The sequence below is a fragment of the Chanodichthys erythropterus genome, chromosome 12 (assembly GCF_024489055.1).
Source record: "Chanodichthys erythropterus isolate Z2021 chromosome 12, ASM2448905v1, whole genome shotgun sequence".
NCBI lineage: Eukaryota > Metazoa > Chordata > Actinopteri > Cypriniformes > Xenocyprididae > Chanodichthys > Chanodichthys erythropterus.
Window position 1 is genome coordinate 16,088,355 of NC_090232.1, and position 16,242 is coordinate 16,104,596.

General features: G+C 43.1%; 1 protein-coding gene across 2 annotated transcripts; it reads right to left on the reverse strand.

The window, feature by feature from the left end:
- Positions 1-507: 507 nt before the first annotated feature.
- On the reverse strand, positions 508-11,851 carry cfap97 (cilia and flagella associated protein 97). Of its 2 annotated transcripts, XM_067403992.1 has the most exons (6): positions 11,655-11,851; positions 8,518-8,566; positions 7,153-8,113; positions 6,779-7,068; positions 4,069-4,216; positions 508-1,426 (listed from the first exon to the last, which is right to left on the reverse strand). In XM_067403992.1, exons 3-6 carry the CDS (start codon positions 8,069-8,071, stop codon positions 1,335-1,337), a joined length of 1,449 nt encoding a protein of 482 aa, XP_067260093.1. In that variant the 5' UTR covers positions 8,072-8,113; positions 8,518-8,566; positions 11,655-11,851; the 3' UTR covers positions 508-1,334. The 2 variants fall into 2 exon arrangements, with proteins under 2 accessions (XP_067260093.1, XP_067260092.1); XM_067403991.1 differs by lacking the exon at positions 8,518-8,566.
- Positions 11,852-16,242: the final 4,391 nt, after the last annotated feature.

Here is a 16,242-nt window from a genome sequence, read left to right on the forward strand (position 1 = left end):
TGTAGCATTATACACTACCGTTCAAAAGTTTGGGGTCAGTAAGAATTTTAATTTTTTTGAAAATAAATTAAAGAAATGAATACTTTTATTCAGCAAGGATGCATTAAATCAATCAAAACTGGCAGTAAAGACATTTATAATGTTACAAAAGATTAGATTTCAGATAAACACTGTTCTTTTGAACTTTCTATTCACCAAATAATCCTGAAAAAAAATATTGTACACAAATATTTTGTACAATTGTACACATTAAATGTTTCTTGAGCAGCAGATCAGCATATTAGAATGATTTCTGAAGGATCATGTGACACTGAAGACTGGAGTAATGATGCTGAAAATTCAGCTTTGCCATCACAGGAATAAATTACTTTGTGAAATATATTCAAACAGAAAACATTAATATTTCACAATATTACTGTTTTTACTGTATTTTTTATTAAATAAATGTAGCCTTGGTGAGCAGATGAAACTTCTTTTAAAAACATTAAAAATCTTAGTGGTTCCAAACTTTTGGACTGTACTGTATATAATGTAGTATTTGTTTTTATACTAGTCTAATAGTAATAGCCCAGTAAAGGCTAGTAACAGTAACTAGTTACAGTAATGCGAGTCAAACGACATAAGTGTCTTCTGCAACAATGACTACCTTGTCAGGCTCTGTGTTTGCATAATAGCCTTGTTAGTCAGCTATGTGTCAACAAGTGTCAGTCAGCCTTTTCAAAAACAATTTAAGAGTGACAGGTGAATAACTGGCATTGTTACACTGATTGTAACTGATGGAACACTGTCTGAGCATGTGTGGCACCTCACATCAACATGCCAGGTATTCAAGTGTCATACAGCCGAGTCAGTAAACAAACCACTTTTGCTTTCCAAATAATGTAACAACACTGGATGTCACCATAACTGATAAAGCATTTATTTCACATAAAATTTAGTTTCCAACAGACCTGTCATGTAATTAATTATTCTGATCACAGAAACAGTGACTTTAAAATTATACAAAGCTTAAACATATACAAGTTCTTTTTGTTGTATGTCAAATATAGGCACTGGTTTACTTTTGAATATCTCAGAAAATGGAATGTCACTCTTTATGGTCCCCAAACAATTTTGATTGAATTTATTTAGTTTACAACAATATCTAAAATGTATATAAGCCACACATTTTCAAGTAATTAACGTCAAACATTTAGCTGTGTAGATTAGAGCTCAAGCAGTTTGTCCAGAAAGTTTCATGTTGTGACCTGCAGTCATATTTTCTACTTACATTCAGAGCAGAATATATACGTGAAAGTGTCAGGAGCAGAGAAAGAGAAGGAACATTTTGGGGATCAGGACCATGCAGGCCGTGGTTTTACTCTGCTGAGTTTAGCAGTTTCCGGTCTAGCTTTGTGAGGACTACTGCCAGATCTAGAAGTCCTCCCTGTGTTCATGGAAAGACAGGAGTTGCATTATTGGTAGGTTCATTTGACATTAAGAATATTCAATATTTTTAACAGCAATAAATGTATGCATGCAGTAAATGCATTTAGCTAATCAACATTACAACAGTTGTCTGTGTTCAAATTCAGTGGCTAAACTCTTGTTTATTAGTACAGTGCTCAGTGTAAATGAGTACTCCCCCATTGAAAAGTAACATTTTAAACAATGAACACAAAAACAATTTCCAAAATACATGAAAGTAAGGTTAATAATATAACTTGGGTTACACATTTTTCAGTTTTACTCAAATTAGTGTGATGCAAAAATGAGTACACCCCACAACAAAACTACTACATGTAGTACTTTGTATGGCCTCCATGATTTTTAATGACAGCACCAAGTCTTCTAGGCATGGAATGAACAAGTTGGCGCCATTTTGCAACATCTATCTTTTTCCATTTTTCAAGAATGACCTTTTTAGAGACTGGATGCTGGATGGAGAGTGATGCTTAACTTGTCTCTTCAGAACTCCCCATAGGTGTTCGATTGGGTTCAGATCAGGAGACAATGAATCACTTTCACCCTGTTCTTCTTCAGAAATCCAAGTGGCCTTAGATGTGTGTTTAGGATCATTGTCATGTTGGAAAAGTGCATGTGATGGTAGAGTAATGGTAGCATCTTCTCTAGAGCAGTGCATCTGTGAATTCATGATGCCATCAATGAAATGCAGCTCCCCGACACCAGCTGCACTCATGCAGCCCCACATAAGGACACTGACACTACGTTTCCCTGTAGGCACCATGCATTTGTCTTTGTATTCCTCACCTTTGCAACACAACACAGTTTTGAAGCTATCAGTTCCAAAAACTTTTATCTTGGTCTCATCACTCCAGAGTATAGAGTCCCAGTAGTCTACATCTTTGTCAGCATGAGCCCTGGCAAACTCATGGCGGGCTTTTTTGTGCCTGGGCTTTAGGAAAGGCTTCTTTCGTGGACGGCACCCATGCATGCCATTCCTCTGCAGTGTACGCCGTATTGTGTCATGGGAAATAGTCACCCCAGTTTGGCTTTCTACTTCTTTAGATAACTGCAGTGAACTTGCATGCTGATTCTTTTCAACCCTTCTCATCAGAAGACACTCCTGTCGAGGTGTTAACTTCCGTGGAAGACCTGGACGCCTCTGTGAGATGGTTGCAGTTCCATCTTTTTTACATTTTTGTACCACTTTTGCTACAGTATTCTGACTGATAAGTAAGGCTTTGCTGATCTTCTTGTAGCCTTCAACTTTCTGGAGTAAAGAAATTATTTTCTTTCTCAGGTCATTTCTCTTCCATGTGGTGCCATTGCTGACAGCATGAAATGGGAAGAGGTTTTAACACCCTTTAATAGTCAACTGTCTGCTGGACACCTGTGTAATGAATAATTAGACTCACCTGTGGTTGAATTCTTGTTAAATTAGACATTTGTAGTCTAAAATTTAGCTTTGCTTCAGAGACTTTCATTGGGGTGTATTCATTTTTGCATCACCCTCATTTGAGTAAAACTGAAAATCTAGTTCTCCAAGTTATATTATTAACTTTACTTTAATTTTATAAGTTAAATAGATGTTATATAAAACTTAGTCTTTTCAACATTTTGGAAATTGTTTTTGTGTTTATTGAGATATTGTTTAAAATGTTACTTTTCAAAGGGGCTGTACTCATTTACACTGAGCACTGTAAATAATAGTAAAAGTCCTACCTAACATTTAAAGGTAGGGTAGGCAATTTTTTTTTTCATAATCACTTTTTGTTATTCTGGCTGAAACTCTCTTCACATCCTGATAGCAATCAATAATAGAAGCCTAAATATTAAAAATGTGCATATATCTTTTGTGGAAAATGTTAGTCCAATCACTGCATTCGGCACCCTGCTCGCACAGACATCACATGTCATCAGCGCGTTCCGTAAGTCTATGCAGAGTTGTAGAGACAGTCACTGAGCTCCACAAACAAACAGCAGCCGCCTTCCACAGCTCCTCCTGAACCAAAAAAACGAGCTTATGCTGCTTTCACGCCATGCTGTAACCATAATGTAAATTGTTTTTGTTCATTATTACTGTAATGTTATGTGCTTTGCAACAAGATGTAATTTAACACCGTCTCTCGTGATGCTTTGCAGACTCTGCTCTGGCTATGCGCGTTCATGTTTTGAAGGAGGCGTGGCATTGGAGACACTCTGAAGGGAGGGTGGGATCTAATGCTTTCAAAGCTAGCTTGCTATTGCTAGCCTCTCTGAAATTGCCTACCCTACCTTTAATAATAATAATAAAAAATAAAAAAAATCAGATGGGACTTTAGATTTTAGTACAAAACATCTCATACAAGCGAACCACTTTAATTTAAAACAATTTAAAAAACAATTAATTTTTTTTTTTTTCAGAGGAGTTGGATGCTAACTGAATGCATAATTTAAAAAAAAAACAGAACTATATATTATATAATCTATAGCCCAACTCATTAGTTTATTATTTCTGGAATCTGCAACACATAGCTGAATATGGGCTGATGTAATAGTGATGACATGCAGACAACTGAACATGTCTTCATTCAAAGTGCCTCATGCAAACTTTGGCTTAAGTTTGTGTTGTGTGTGTGCATGTACCAGATGTCTTGTTGGATTTGAGTTTGACTGGCGGAAGAGCTGTAACGCGTGTTCCCAGGTATCGGCTCTGGCGCTGATAATCAGCTAGCTGCTCATCTCGGGTCATGCCAGGAGTGGGCTTCACAGATTCTAGACGCTTCAGAAATGCCTGAAAGCACAAATATTTACAAATACAATAAATTATCCTCAGTCCAAAAGAATCACCCCTCCGCAATAGTAAATATTTTGCAGGCAACAAATTAGTTGTTTTATTCAAATTATTTGTGACTGAACTGGTTAAGGATACCTTCTATTTAACCCTGTGTTATGCAGTCTTCACAAAAAAGACTTTATTTTAGCAAAACATATTTCTTTTTTCTTTGTATTTAGGGAAAAAAATGACACGTGACAGATTTTGTGATTCACCATAAAGCTAAAAGCTTTCAGACATCGATGAACTCACGTTAACTGGCCTCAAACAAGATGAACAAGAGAGTAGACTACAACTATGAACTCTGAAAAGCCACAGTGAACCATTGAGAATAAAAATAACCTGTGCACGAGGATCAGAATGTCACAGGCTGTCATGCCTCCGTATGTCGGTACAAACACCCCTTTGGAAACCACTCAGTAAGCAAAACCCATGAAAAGAGCAGGGACTGGAAATAGAGTAAAGGTGAAGATAGAGGACAGCTCGCTCAGTGCTCTTAAAGAAAGAGAGTGACTGTCTTGTACTCTTGTAACTGTGTTCCAGCATTAGTTGCTAGGCAGTAAAACGCTAACAAGACCTGGAGGAACATGCAGTCTGAGACACAGCTCATAGTCCCTGCTTCCACTGATTAAGGATAATTTTATTTTCAGTTTTCTTCAATAAAAACTGACAGGAGGATCTGATATTGTAAGGCTCTGTGAGGATGACCAAAAGAGAGAGAGACTATGCATGTGTAACAGAAAATAAGCAAGGTTGAGAGAGTACCAAACACAAACATTATGTCGCTTCCAAAAGCACAGAGCCAGACAGATCCTCATCACTGACTCACTCTCAAACAAATGAAATTTATGAGCTACAGCGGATGGAAAGATTATCAGTAAACAATACAAAGCTAAAAAACAATATCAGAAGAAAATCATATAGGTTTTGAAAAGTGGGTAAATGATGGAAAAAAAATTATTTTCGGGTGAATTGCAGTATCCCTTTGTATTATATTTTATTCCAATGAAAAAAAAAAGTGTTGCATAATACTCTCTCTCTCTCTCTCTCTCTCTCACTCACTGAAGCTTGGATGAGGAAAGTACGGGGGTGAATTCAGTATAATGTCAAGACCAGCATGTGCACAAAACTGCTTCCACCTGTCTCTTCTCGTCTGAGACAGGTGGTAACTGTCTCTCTGCTTTCACTGGCTGTGGCTGACAGCACCCCCCACCCCACGCACACTTCACAGAATGCTAAAATAAACACTCTTACAGAACATCATTACAATAATTAATAAAATCCCCAAAGAACATTTGGTGATACATACTTGGATGTGTAAGTAGAAGAGCACTGTAAATGACAGAACAGAAAAATACATTGTTCAAAAAGCCTGGGGTTAGTAAGATTTCTTATGTTTTTGAAAGAAGTCTCTTATGCTCACCAAGGATGCATTAATTTGATCAAAAATACAACAAAAAGAGTAATATTGTGAAATATTATTACAATTCCAAATAACTACTTTCTATTTTAAAATTTAATTTATTCCTGTGATGGCAAAGCTGAATTTTCAGCATCATTACTCAAGTCTTGAGTGTCACATAATCCCTAAGAAATCATTCTAATATACTGATTTTGCAGTCTAGAAACATTAATTATCATCATCAATGTTGAAAACAGTTGTGCTTATTTATGTTTTTGTGGAAACTATGATACAACATTAGTTGATGAATACAAAGTTCAAAAGAACAGCATTTATTTGAAATAGACTTTATTGTAAAATGGAATATTTACTGTCACTTCTGATCAATTAAATGCATCCTTGCTGAATAAAAAATTGTTTTCTTTAAAAAATTTTTTTTACTGACCCCAAACTATTCAACGGTAGTGTACATCATGAGTACACTTAAACACAATCTCTACCTTGACTGAGGCCAACAAATAATTAAAGCTTCTCTCTAATAAAAGGAGTTGCTCTCATTGTGATTAAAATTCAAATCTAATCTAATGTTGAAGAGGAGTTCCCTGCATATAACTAAAAAGATAGGGAATAACTCCCTCTAGTGGAGGGAGAGATACGATTTTCTAGTTAAAGGGTTAGTTAACCCAAAAAATGAAAATTCTGTCAATAATTACTCACCCTCATGGCGCTCCACACCTGTAAGACCTTCGTTCATCTTCAAAAATGAAGATATTTTTGATGACTCCTCATATGCGGTGTTCTGACGTAGAACCGGGAAGCGCTGAATGTAAAACATTATTTTTGTTTTGTCTTTGTATTCTCATCACTTCATAACATTAAGGTTGAACCACTGCAGTCACGTCGACTATTTTAACAAATTCTTTAGTACATTACTGGACCTTGAAAGTGTTGATTATATTGCCATCTATGGACATATGGTCATATACTGCTCAGGTTTCATCAAAAATATCTTAATTTGTGTTCCGAAGATTAACGAAGGTCTTACGGGTGTAGGGTGAGTAAGTAATGACAGACTTTTCATTTTTGGGTGAACTAACACTTTAAGAATCTGAACTGACCAGGTTTTCCTTCTGGATTCGCTCTTGCTCTCTTTGTCTGTTGAGGGCGCTGTGATAAAGGCGTATAGTTGGTGTACTGCTCCTGCGACTGCTGGCTTTGGAGCAGGCGGAACTGCCGGCACGCGAACGTGCCGTGGAATGGGATAGTTGACGTAATAGCCGCTGATTCTCCAGGTCGATCTCCCGTACCTCTTCATTTGAGAAGGAATAGTTCTTACGGCTGCTGCCAACACTGCCAGGGCTGGAGACCACAAGTACTCTGTCTAACTGTTTCTCTACTTTTAAAAACACTGCAAGGGAGAGAGACAGAGATTCTTAAGAAACAGCCACAACAATAACAACAACAATAAACCATCTCAATTAATTGCACAAACCTGATCCATTCTCTCCTTCAGAACTTATACTGCTCTGACCGTCCGAAACATCATTCACAACCGTCTCATCTGCAACACTGGGCTTTTGCTGTTGAACATCTGCTGCCAAGGGTTCAGAGGGCAGAACCACATCAATGGACTGGTAAGGACTAACATTTGGTGTCGAGAGAGGTGTAACATCAGTGACTGTGTCTTCAGATTCTGCCACTTCTTTTTGTCGCTCTTTCTGGTTAGCCGAACCTACCCGCTGATGTTTCTGTGAGCGAATTGAGCCTTTCTCTTCACTACTGTTGGAGGACTCGGGATCAAATGATGACGAGCGGCTGCGGCTGAGCTTGTGGAATTTACCAGCAGATTTTTTTGGTGTTCCATGGGACAATCTCTTATGTTTTGTTGATCTCACATCGTCCTCACTTTCATCGTTACTACGATGGTATCCATCATCATCACTGTTAACATTACCATTGGTTTTCCTGGGTTTAAAAGCAGCATGCTTCTCATCCAGCTCTCTTTCCTCATCAGATGAGTACGAATGCACACTAGATCCTTCTTCTGATTGGCTGTTGCTCATAGTCTCAGAGCTTGTGGCACTTGGGAGTGTTGAGGAGCCTTTGAAAAGTACATCACTACTTTGTCGCTCTCTTTCATATTCTGTCTCTTCACTCCGTCCCTGTCTGCCCTGCTGGTTTGAACCATCCTCCAGTCTGGCTTTAACTTTAGTGTTTCTCCCACTTTTAACTTCACTCCCTATCTGATCTATTGAAACATGGGTCTCTTTTCCTGTTCTCTCATCATGTCGTTCTGAGGCCTTCTGTTTATTGAGCGGCCCATCCTCAGAACCATAAGGTCCATTAGCTTCATTGTCACTGTCAAAGAATGAGTGGTCAACTTCTCCCTCTAGCTCTTTAGGGCTGTACATTTCTGTATTGTGTCTTCCAAATGGGCCCTCATTCAATGGAACCTGAAAGAAAAAGGAAAAAGAAGCTGTGGTTCAAAAACTTATTATGAGCAACTGTTATAACATGTGGAAAAATGAATTGTCTGAACTATTTCGATGTTTTCTTGAGCAGTGGTTCTCAAACCAGGGGAATGGGGCCCACTACGGGGCCTAAGCAAACTAACAAGAGCGACATAAGGTAACTTAAAATGATTTAAAATAAGAAAGAACAATCATTAATCATTCCAGTTTTTCTATTTTAATGCACCCCTCAACAGCTTTTGCTGAAAGGTAGAAGGCCTTCTACTTCGTAGAAAAAAATTATATAAATTCGATAGAATTATTTCATACATTTTTCTAGTTATGACAAGATTGTAAAACATTTTATTGGGTAGAAATTTAGAAAAAATAATAATAATAAACCTTACCCTTAATCCTTGTCGAAGAAATCATGAACAACAGGAAAAGTCACAGGGCCTTCAAATAGTGGACAATTTGGAGTCAAAAATGTGGAGAACCACTGTTCACCATTTATTTTTTTAATGACAGCTAAAATATTGATTAATGCAAAACCGACTGCTTTTGGCTATCGTTTTGTTTCGGTTTGTTGAAATATTTGTTGCTGTCTAATGATTTAAGTAAATCCTTAAACAACAATTAATACAATCATTTTGAATGCTTACATTAAAAAAAAAAAATGAATTTTCATAGTTAGATTCATTCAAACCATCCTTGTTCACATTACTTAATTCATGTAACTACATGAACTTAATTTAACTAAGTTCTATCTATACTCAAAAGAGTAAATTGTTGGATTTACTTAAAAGAAAAAAAAAAAGTGTCAAGTGGGTTCCACGCAACTACATTGAGTAATTTGTACAAATAACAATGTAGTTGTATGAATTCAGTAAACTGAAAATGAGTATTGTCAGCTTTACTTGAATTGATTTTGTTCATACAATTAAACTGTTATTTGCAGGGGCGGATCTACCGGGGTGGCACGGGGTGGCAACTGCCACCCTAAGAAAAAGCTTTGCCACCCCATCTGCCACTGCCACCCCAAAATTATCAGAGAATAAAATATAAATGTTAGCAGTGTTTCAAATACTACTGCTTTTCAGCAGCGGCGCTTCAATGTGATGACATAAAAAAAGACAGCGTATTGCAAAATAATGGCAAGAAAACACGTCTTTCAATAAGCTGCACGCGCACGCAGCGCGCCCAGTGTAGTCCGCTTCATTAACAAATGACTCTTGTGAACCGGTTCTTTGGGAGTCAAAAACACAGCGCAGCCAAGTTCACTTACGAATTGTTTTCCATTTGTTCGTGAATCGGAAAATTACTGCTTCTCGGCTAACTCAGAAGTCCTCGAATTTTCGTAATTTTTTGCGAGCTGATTCACCGACCGCCCGCTCCAGTTTCATCAAGGATAAAGGTCTTTTTGCCATCCGACGAAACGGTAACATGAAATCAGCAAGAAGACCTCGATCACAGAAACTAGTTAGGTAAGAATCTAAATGTATTTTAGCGTATCTCGATTGCTAACACATTATAAGTGATTCAGTTGGCCCAGTTTCCCAAACCATTCGTTCAGTTCTCAAAACAAAGACACATTTCTCAAAACGTTTAACAATGACTACATTAGGTAGCAAAACTGATCACATACCAGTCAAAATCTGAGAGAGAGCTGAATGAATAATTTACAGGGGTTTAAAACCTACAAAGTACCAGTAGGCTACTTTAGATGAGGTAAATGTCACTATGTACAGTAAACTGTAGCACGCTGTACACCCTCAAACTTGTGATTGTCAACTTTCTCTGTAGCCATTTGTTATACTGTATTTTTGCAGAACTGAGAAATGACTGCTATAGTACCTTATATACTGTACTAAAATTTGGCCAAATGTGCAGAGGATGCTGATTTGAGTTTTACTGTAATTGACAGTATACTGTATTGTGGTGCATACATATCTACTGCCAGATCACTTTACAATAGTTAAATGAAAAAAGAAAGAAAAAAAGTCATTGCTGTATTTTACTGTATCTGTAAATTTATTTTTGTATAATGTAGTAGACAGTGAGCTGCAAAATAATTCCTGAATCCCAGTAAGAGGTGTTTTTGTTACACTGTTACATTAATTGATCTCACTAGTGTTCACTGGGCAGTGCAGTAGACTGTGTATTAGTTAAGTTTTGTGTGTCATCTGAGGCCAAAGTTTTATTTTGTCAGACAAGAATAAGTTTTTGACTAAAACATTTTATTTTGACCTGGAAGTTTGAGGTTTGTACAAGTTGGTGCATAGTTTTGAGATTGTGTTTATAGTTGTGAGAAAATGTTGAATTGTTTCATTTCAACTAGATTAAAAGTTTGAAAGACAGATTTATGCTGGCTTGTCATAAAGCCAAATTAAAGTCTTGTTTAAAATCATAAATAGTTTGGTCAGTTAGGCCAGAATATAGATGTTCTGGGTGATTGCTAAAGTGTTGCTAGGTGGTTGCTAGGAGATTCTGGGTGGTTGCTAGGCTCTTGCTGCAATTGCTGGGGTGTTGCTAGAGTATGTGGTTGATAGGCTTTTCTGGGTGAACACACACAGACATTCCTGTTAATAACAGAAACTCAAAAATTGCTTGCAAAAACAAGTTTTTGTTGTTCTTTAACTTGCACTAAAACATGTGATTTATGCCGTCGAAGTAACCTGTGTAATATTAATAAAACTGCTCATCTCCTTTATCGATACAAGGTCAGACTCATTTTAAATCTGTTGATGTTTTTCATATAGGCTAGTGCCTTTACTTGGTGCAATGATGGATATTGAAATCTTGTTATTTATTATGGTAATACAATGTTTGTGAACACAATTGTGTGTGTCAGGGCATAAATCTCCAAAAACTATGCATGGGCGCTTGCTTTGGTGTTGCCACCCCTCATAGACCTCATGCCACCCCTTTGCCACCCTATAAATAATTTTCTAGATCCGCCCCTGGTTATTTGTACAAATTACTCAACATAGTTGCGTGGAACTCACTTGACACTGATTTTTTTAAGTAAATCTTTTGAGTGTATATAAAAATAATAATAAAAACGGACAAAGTCAATGATTACAAAGTGAAATGCTTCCGAAAAGAATTATGGAAAGATTTTAGCATTTCTCAGTACACTCATTACACCAATATTGATGGGAGTAATAACCGAGTAGACATGTGTCAATATAAAATCGATCATCGGTGTATTTCTAGTGTTTTCTGGCATTAATCAAAACATGAATACGCTTGAGACCCTGCTAAGCTATTCAGGTATCAGGAAAAAGCTCAATTAACACTCTTAAAGCAGAGGTGCTCATAATTCACACACAAGGGACATGTTTCTATGACAAGAGCTTTAACGATGCTTTAGCAACAATGGCTTAGCAATAGTGCCACAGAAAATCACGTTCAACAAACTGGCGTGCTCTACGTTTAATATGCATATTTTATTTTATTTTATTAGAAACAAGACAAAACTTGTGTACATATGCATGATTCGAGCACGCCAACGCAAACAGCTAATGCAGCTAGCAGTGCCTACCTTTTGACATTCACACCAAAAACATGCGGGACCGCGACACTGTCAGGGAAAGTCTCCAAAACACAGAGCTGACGCACTTCATTTTGTTTCGCTTTAAATCTCCAAATGTTGTTCAGAAAGATAAACGTTGAAGATAAGAGTTAAAAGAGACACTTTCGGTTGTTCAGCTCGCTGCACAGATGAGCGTGTGGGCTCGATAGTTACAGTAACTAAGTGACGTCATTTCCTCAAATAGTTTAGCGCCTCATCAGAAGAGAGCGAGAGAGCTATGCCGTCTGCTTTATGTATTTTAGCCTTAGTTTTTTGGGTCCTTCTCTAGCTAACACTTGCTGATATATTGCAATGCAACGTGTTTTTAACGTCTTCCCGTTTTTGCACTGCTGTTTTGTTACAATTATTAAGAAAACGTCAGAGAAAATAAAAACTGCAGTCTGTTTGTTTTGCCTGTTTGTCGCCATCTCTGTTCGAAACCTGCAATTGCAGTTCCCTTTCGATACTTCACTCGTACTGCGTATGGGGAAAGGTCTCCCTTTTTCCCCGCTGCTGAAGCCTTTTTCAATAACGCAGTGTAACTGCACCGTCATTGGTTCACTCATAGACAAGTTGTTGAACCAATGGCGGCGCGGCATAGCTGCGCGGCCTATGGCGACAAAGCGCGCGAATATTCCCGCCGAAATGGGCGGGGTATAGGGCTATATAAGCAGGCGTTTCGCCATAGGATTTCAGTGTTTTCTCCTTCAGCGACGACATCTACTTCTCTTCGCTGATCTCCGCCTGAAGCCGAAGAAGCTCGCCGCCTTCTGCTCTCGCCGCCGTCTGAAGAGGCTCCCGCAGCGGACTCGCCTGGACTCGCCGGTGGAAGAAAGCGCCGGCGCCCTCGCGGACTGCAGCTTCTAGCGCCGTCGCCGAGCCGCCGCCTCCCGCTTCCCGCTTCCGGCCGCTTCCTGTGCGTCCCCTGCCGCCATCCGGCGCGCCGCCTGAGAGCTTCATCCGCGGCTTAAACGCCGCTCTAAAAGAGCGATTTCCAGCGGTTTTCACCGCTTTAAGAGCTTCCGCGGCCCTCGCCGCTCTAAAAGAGCCACCCAATTGCCGTTTTCACGGCAGCGGCGTCTCACGATGCCCCGCCACTCATGTGGTACTTGCAGGGCCCCCTGCACGACGACGATGGACACAGCGAGTGTGTCGCTTGCCTGGGCAAGCCCCACGCAGACGGCGCGCTCGCTGGAGACTCATGCCCGCACTGCGAGTGTATGAGTCTCGCTTCCCTGCGCTCGCGGGTCGCCTTCTTCACTGAGGGCGATCTCGCCGCTCGCGCCCTCCCGTCTCCTTCCTCCCGCGGTCCGGCGAGGAAAAAGACAGCGGGGTAGAGCGACTCAGCGCCAGGAGTTGAGCGAGCTCACGCCGGCCCAGCCCCCGCGTGCCTCGCCCTCTCCTCCCAGGGAACTCTCTCCAGTTCTGTTCTCTCGCCCTGAGCAGCGTCCCTCCGCAGAAGCGAGTGACCTCGTCTCATTCGGGGGAACAGACGACGAACAAGACGACTCCATGTCTCTTGCGGCTTCCGAAGCGGAAGGATGGGCTGGCGAGCCGGAAGACCCCGCTCCACCGCCTCCCTTGGAACCCATCGAGCATGGCCAGGGCATGGATGCCGAGCTCTTCCGCATCCTGTCTAGAGCCGTTGAAGAGCTGGACCTCGAGTGGGCCCCTCCAGAGGAGCCGTCTCGCAGCCGCCTGGACGAATGGTTTCTGCCAGGCCGCCGCCAAGCACCTCGCCAGCGTTCAGCGCCCTTCTTTCCTGAGGTCCACGAAGAGCTGACGAAGTCGTGGCGCGCTCCTTACTCTGCCCGCCTCACACTACGCACCGCTCCGCCCTCACCGCCGTCGACGGCGCCGAGGAGAAGGGATACGAGCGCTTGCCACCCCTAGATGAAGCGGTGGCTGCTCACCTCTGTCCTCCCGCGGCTGTGGGTTGGAAGACGAAGAGGGCCCTTCCTTCCAAGCCCTGTCGGACCACCTCTACTCTGGCTGGACGGGCTTACACCTCGGCGGGCCAAGCTGCCTCTGCGCTCCACACCATGGCCATATTTCAAGCATTCCAGGCCAAACTCCTCCGCTCTCTGGATGAGTCTGGAATCGACGCGCCAGCCTTCAAAGATCTCCGCAGCGCCACGGATCTTGCCCTGCGAGCTACGAAGGCTACGGCCCAGGCCATCGGTCGTTCCATGGCCAGCCTGGTCGTGTTGGAGCGCCACCTGTGGCTCAACCTAACGGAGATCAAAGACCTAGACAAGACGGCCTTCTTAGACGCCCCGGTCTCGCCTTCTGGTCTCTTCGGGCCTGCAGTGGATGGCTTCACTGAGCGCTTTACTGCCGCGCAGAAATCGTCTCAGGCTATGAGGCATTTCTTGCCTAAGCGCTCCAGCTCCGCTTCTGCGTCTAGCCGCCCCAGGACTGCGCCGGCTCAGCAGAACAAACCAGCCCCACCTGCAACACAGGCAGCGCCGCCCCAGGAGCATCGCCAGCGCTCGCGCCCTGCGAAGCGCCCTCCCTTCCCGAGGCGCCAGGGACCCCGGCCCAGGATTGTGCTGGACCCGGTGCCTCCGAAGTCGTCCTGATTCGTCGGACAGGAAGAGGATGGGGGACCGTCCCGTTACGACCGGACCACCCCAAAAGCTCCCACGGGTAATTTCCCCTCCGCCTCGTTTATTTCCGGGCGTGGGAAACATACTCCAAGTGACAGCTGGGCCCACACCTGTTGCGCCCACTCCAAACGCCGTTTTCACGGCGGACAAATTTTTACCTCATCACAAAAAGAGCAAATTTCCTCTTCCACCCCTCGCGGTGTACGACCCTCTCAACGGCGGTCTGTCACCCAACATTATTCAACCCCTAGCCACTCGGGCCGAGGCCTGGCAGGCCATCCCCGATGTGTCAGAATGGGTCATGGGGATCGTAAACCAGGGCTACTCGCTCCAGTTTGCACGACGGCTCCCCGCTTCGCCGGGGTGCTTCAAACATCGGTCAATCCGGACGACGCTCATGTCCTCCGGGCCGAAGTCATGTCGTTGCTGGAAAAAGGAGCTGTGGAAATGGTTCCTCCGTCAGAGAGCGAGACAGGCTTTTACAGCCGCTACTTTCTGGTCCCCAAAAAGGATGGCGGTCTCAGACCCATCCTGGACCTCAGGCTTTTGAATCACTCCCTCATGAGACGGAAGTTCAAAATGCTGACGCTGAAGCAGATCCTCGCGCACATTTGCCCCGAGGACTGGTTCTGCTCGCCGGACCTGAAGGATGCGTATTTTCACATCCAGATAGCCCCCCGTCACAGACGATTCTTGAGATTCGCATACGAAGGGGTGGCATACCAATATACGGTCCTGCCCTTCGGGCTGTCTCTGGCTCCCCGCACTTTCACCAAGTGCATGGACGCGGCGCTTTCCCCTCTGAGACAGATGGGAATCCGGGTTCTGAATTACCTCGACGACTGGCTCATCTTAGCCCGTTCGCGAGACGAGCTGGAACGCCACAGATCCGTGCTCCTCAGCCATCTACAATGCCTGGGTCTCAGGGTCAACTTAGCCAAGAGCTCGCTATGCCCCACTCCAACGAATTTCGTTTCTGGGAGCAGTTTTCGACTCGGTCCGTATGACGGCAGTAGTCTCGCCAGAGCGCGCCCTGGCAATTCAGCAGCTCACGGCATCTGTCACGAACAAAGCCTATCTCCCTCTGAAGTTTTTCCAGAGGCTGCTAGGGCTGATGGCTTCCGCCTCCCCGGTGCTGCAGCTAGGCCTTCTTCGGATGCGGCCTCTTCAGTACTGGTTGAAGTTCCGGGTTCCTCCCAGCGCATGGCGGCACGGCCGCCTATGTCTCAAGGTCAATCGGGCCTGTCTTCTAGCCCTGAAACCTTGGATGGATCCAGTATGGTTCCAACGCGGAGTCCCCTTACAGGCGATCTCACGGAGGACGGTGCTCTCAACAGACGCCTCCAACTTGGGCTGGGGCGCTGTGTGCGAGGGCAGACCGGCCTTCGGCTCGTGGAGCCACGAGGAAAGCCATCTACACATCAACTGTCTAGAGATGCTAGCAGTGATGAAAGCCCTTCAGTTCTTTCAGGCTTACTTGACGGGACGTCATGTTCTAGTTCGGTCAGACAGTATGACGGTGGTGTCATACCTGAACCACCAAGGCGGTCTTTCGTCCAGCCGCTTATGCGCTCTGGCGAAACGACTGCTGGAATGGGCTCTTCCGAGGCTTCAGTCGCTCAGAGCGACTCATGTTCCTGGCAGGAACAATCTGGGTGCGGACATGTTGTCACGGAGCAACATCCCCTCCGACGAGTGGATGCTCCACCCCCAAGTGGTCCTCACGATCTGGGAGTTCTTCGGGAAGGCAGAGGTAGACCTCTTCGCCTCAGAAGACAACTCTCATTGCCCAACATTTTTCTCGAAGGAAGTAGATGCTCTGGCCCACACATGGCCCAGCACGCTCCTTTATGCTTTCCCTCCGATCGCACTGATCCCCCAGGTCATCAGGCGTATCAGAGAAGACCAGCACAGAGTCCTTCTGGTGGCCCCGCTCTGGAGGAACCAGG

What these genes read in the sequence shown, in the direction of transcription:
- cfap97 (XM_067403991.1), bottom strand. Translation starts at nt 8,071, where the DNA reads ATGTACAGCCCTAAAGAGCTAGAGGGAGAAGTTGACCACTCATTCTTT. An exon ending in GAATCCAGAAGGAAAACCTG is followed by an intron (nt 4,217 to 6,778) that starts GTCAGTTCAGAT and finishes TTGTGCTTTCAG; the next exon opens with GCATTTCTGAAGCGTCTAGA. An exon ending in CAAATCCAACAAGACATCTG is followed by an intron (nt 1,427 to 4,068) that starts GTACATGCACAC and finishes CCATGAACACAG; the next exon opens with GGAGGACTTCTAGATCTGGC.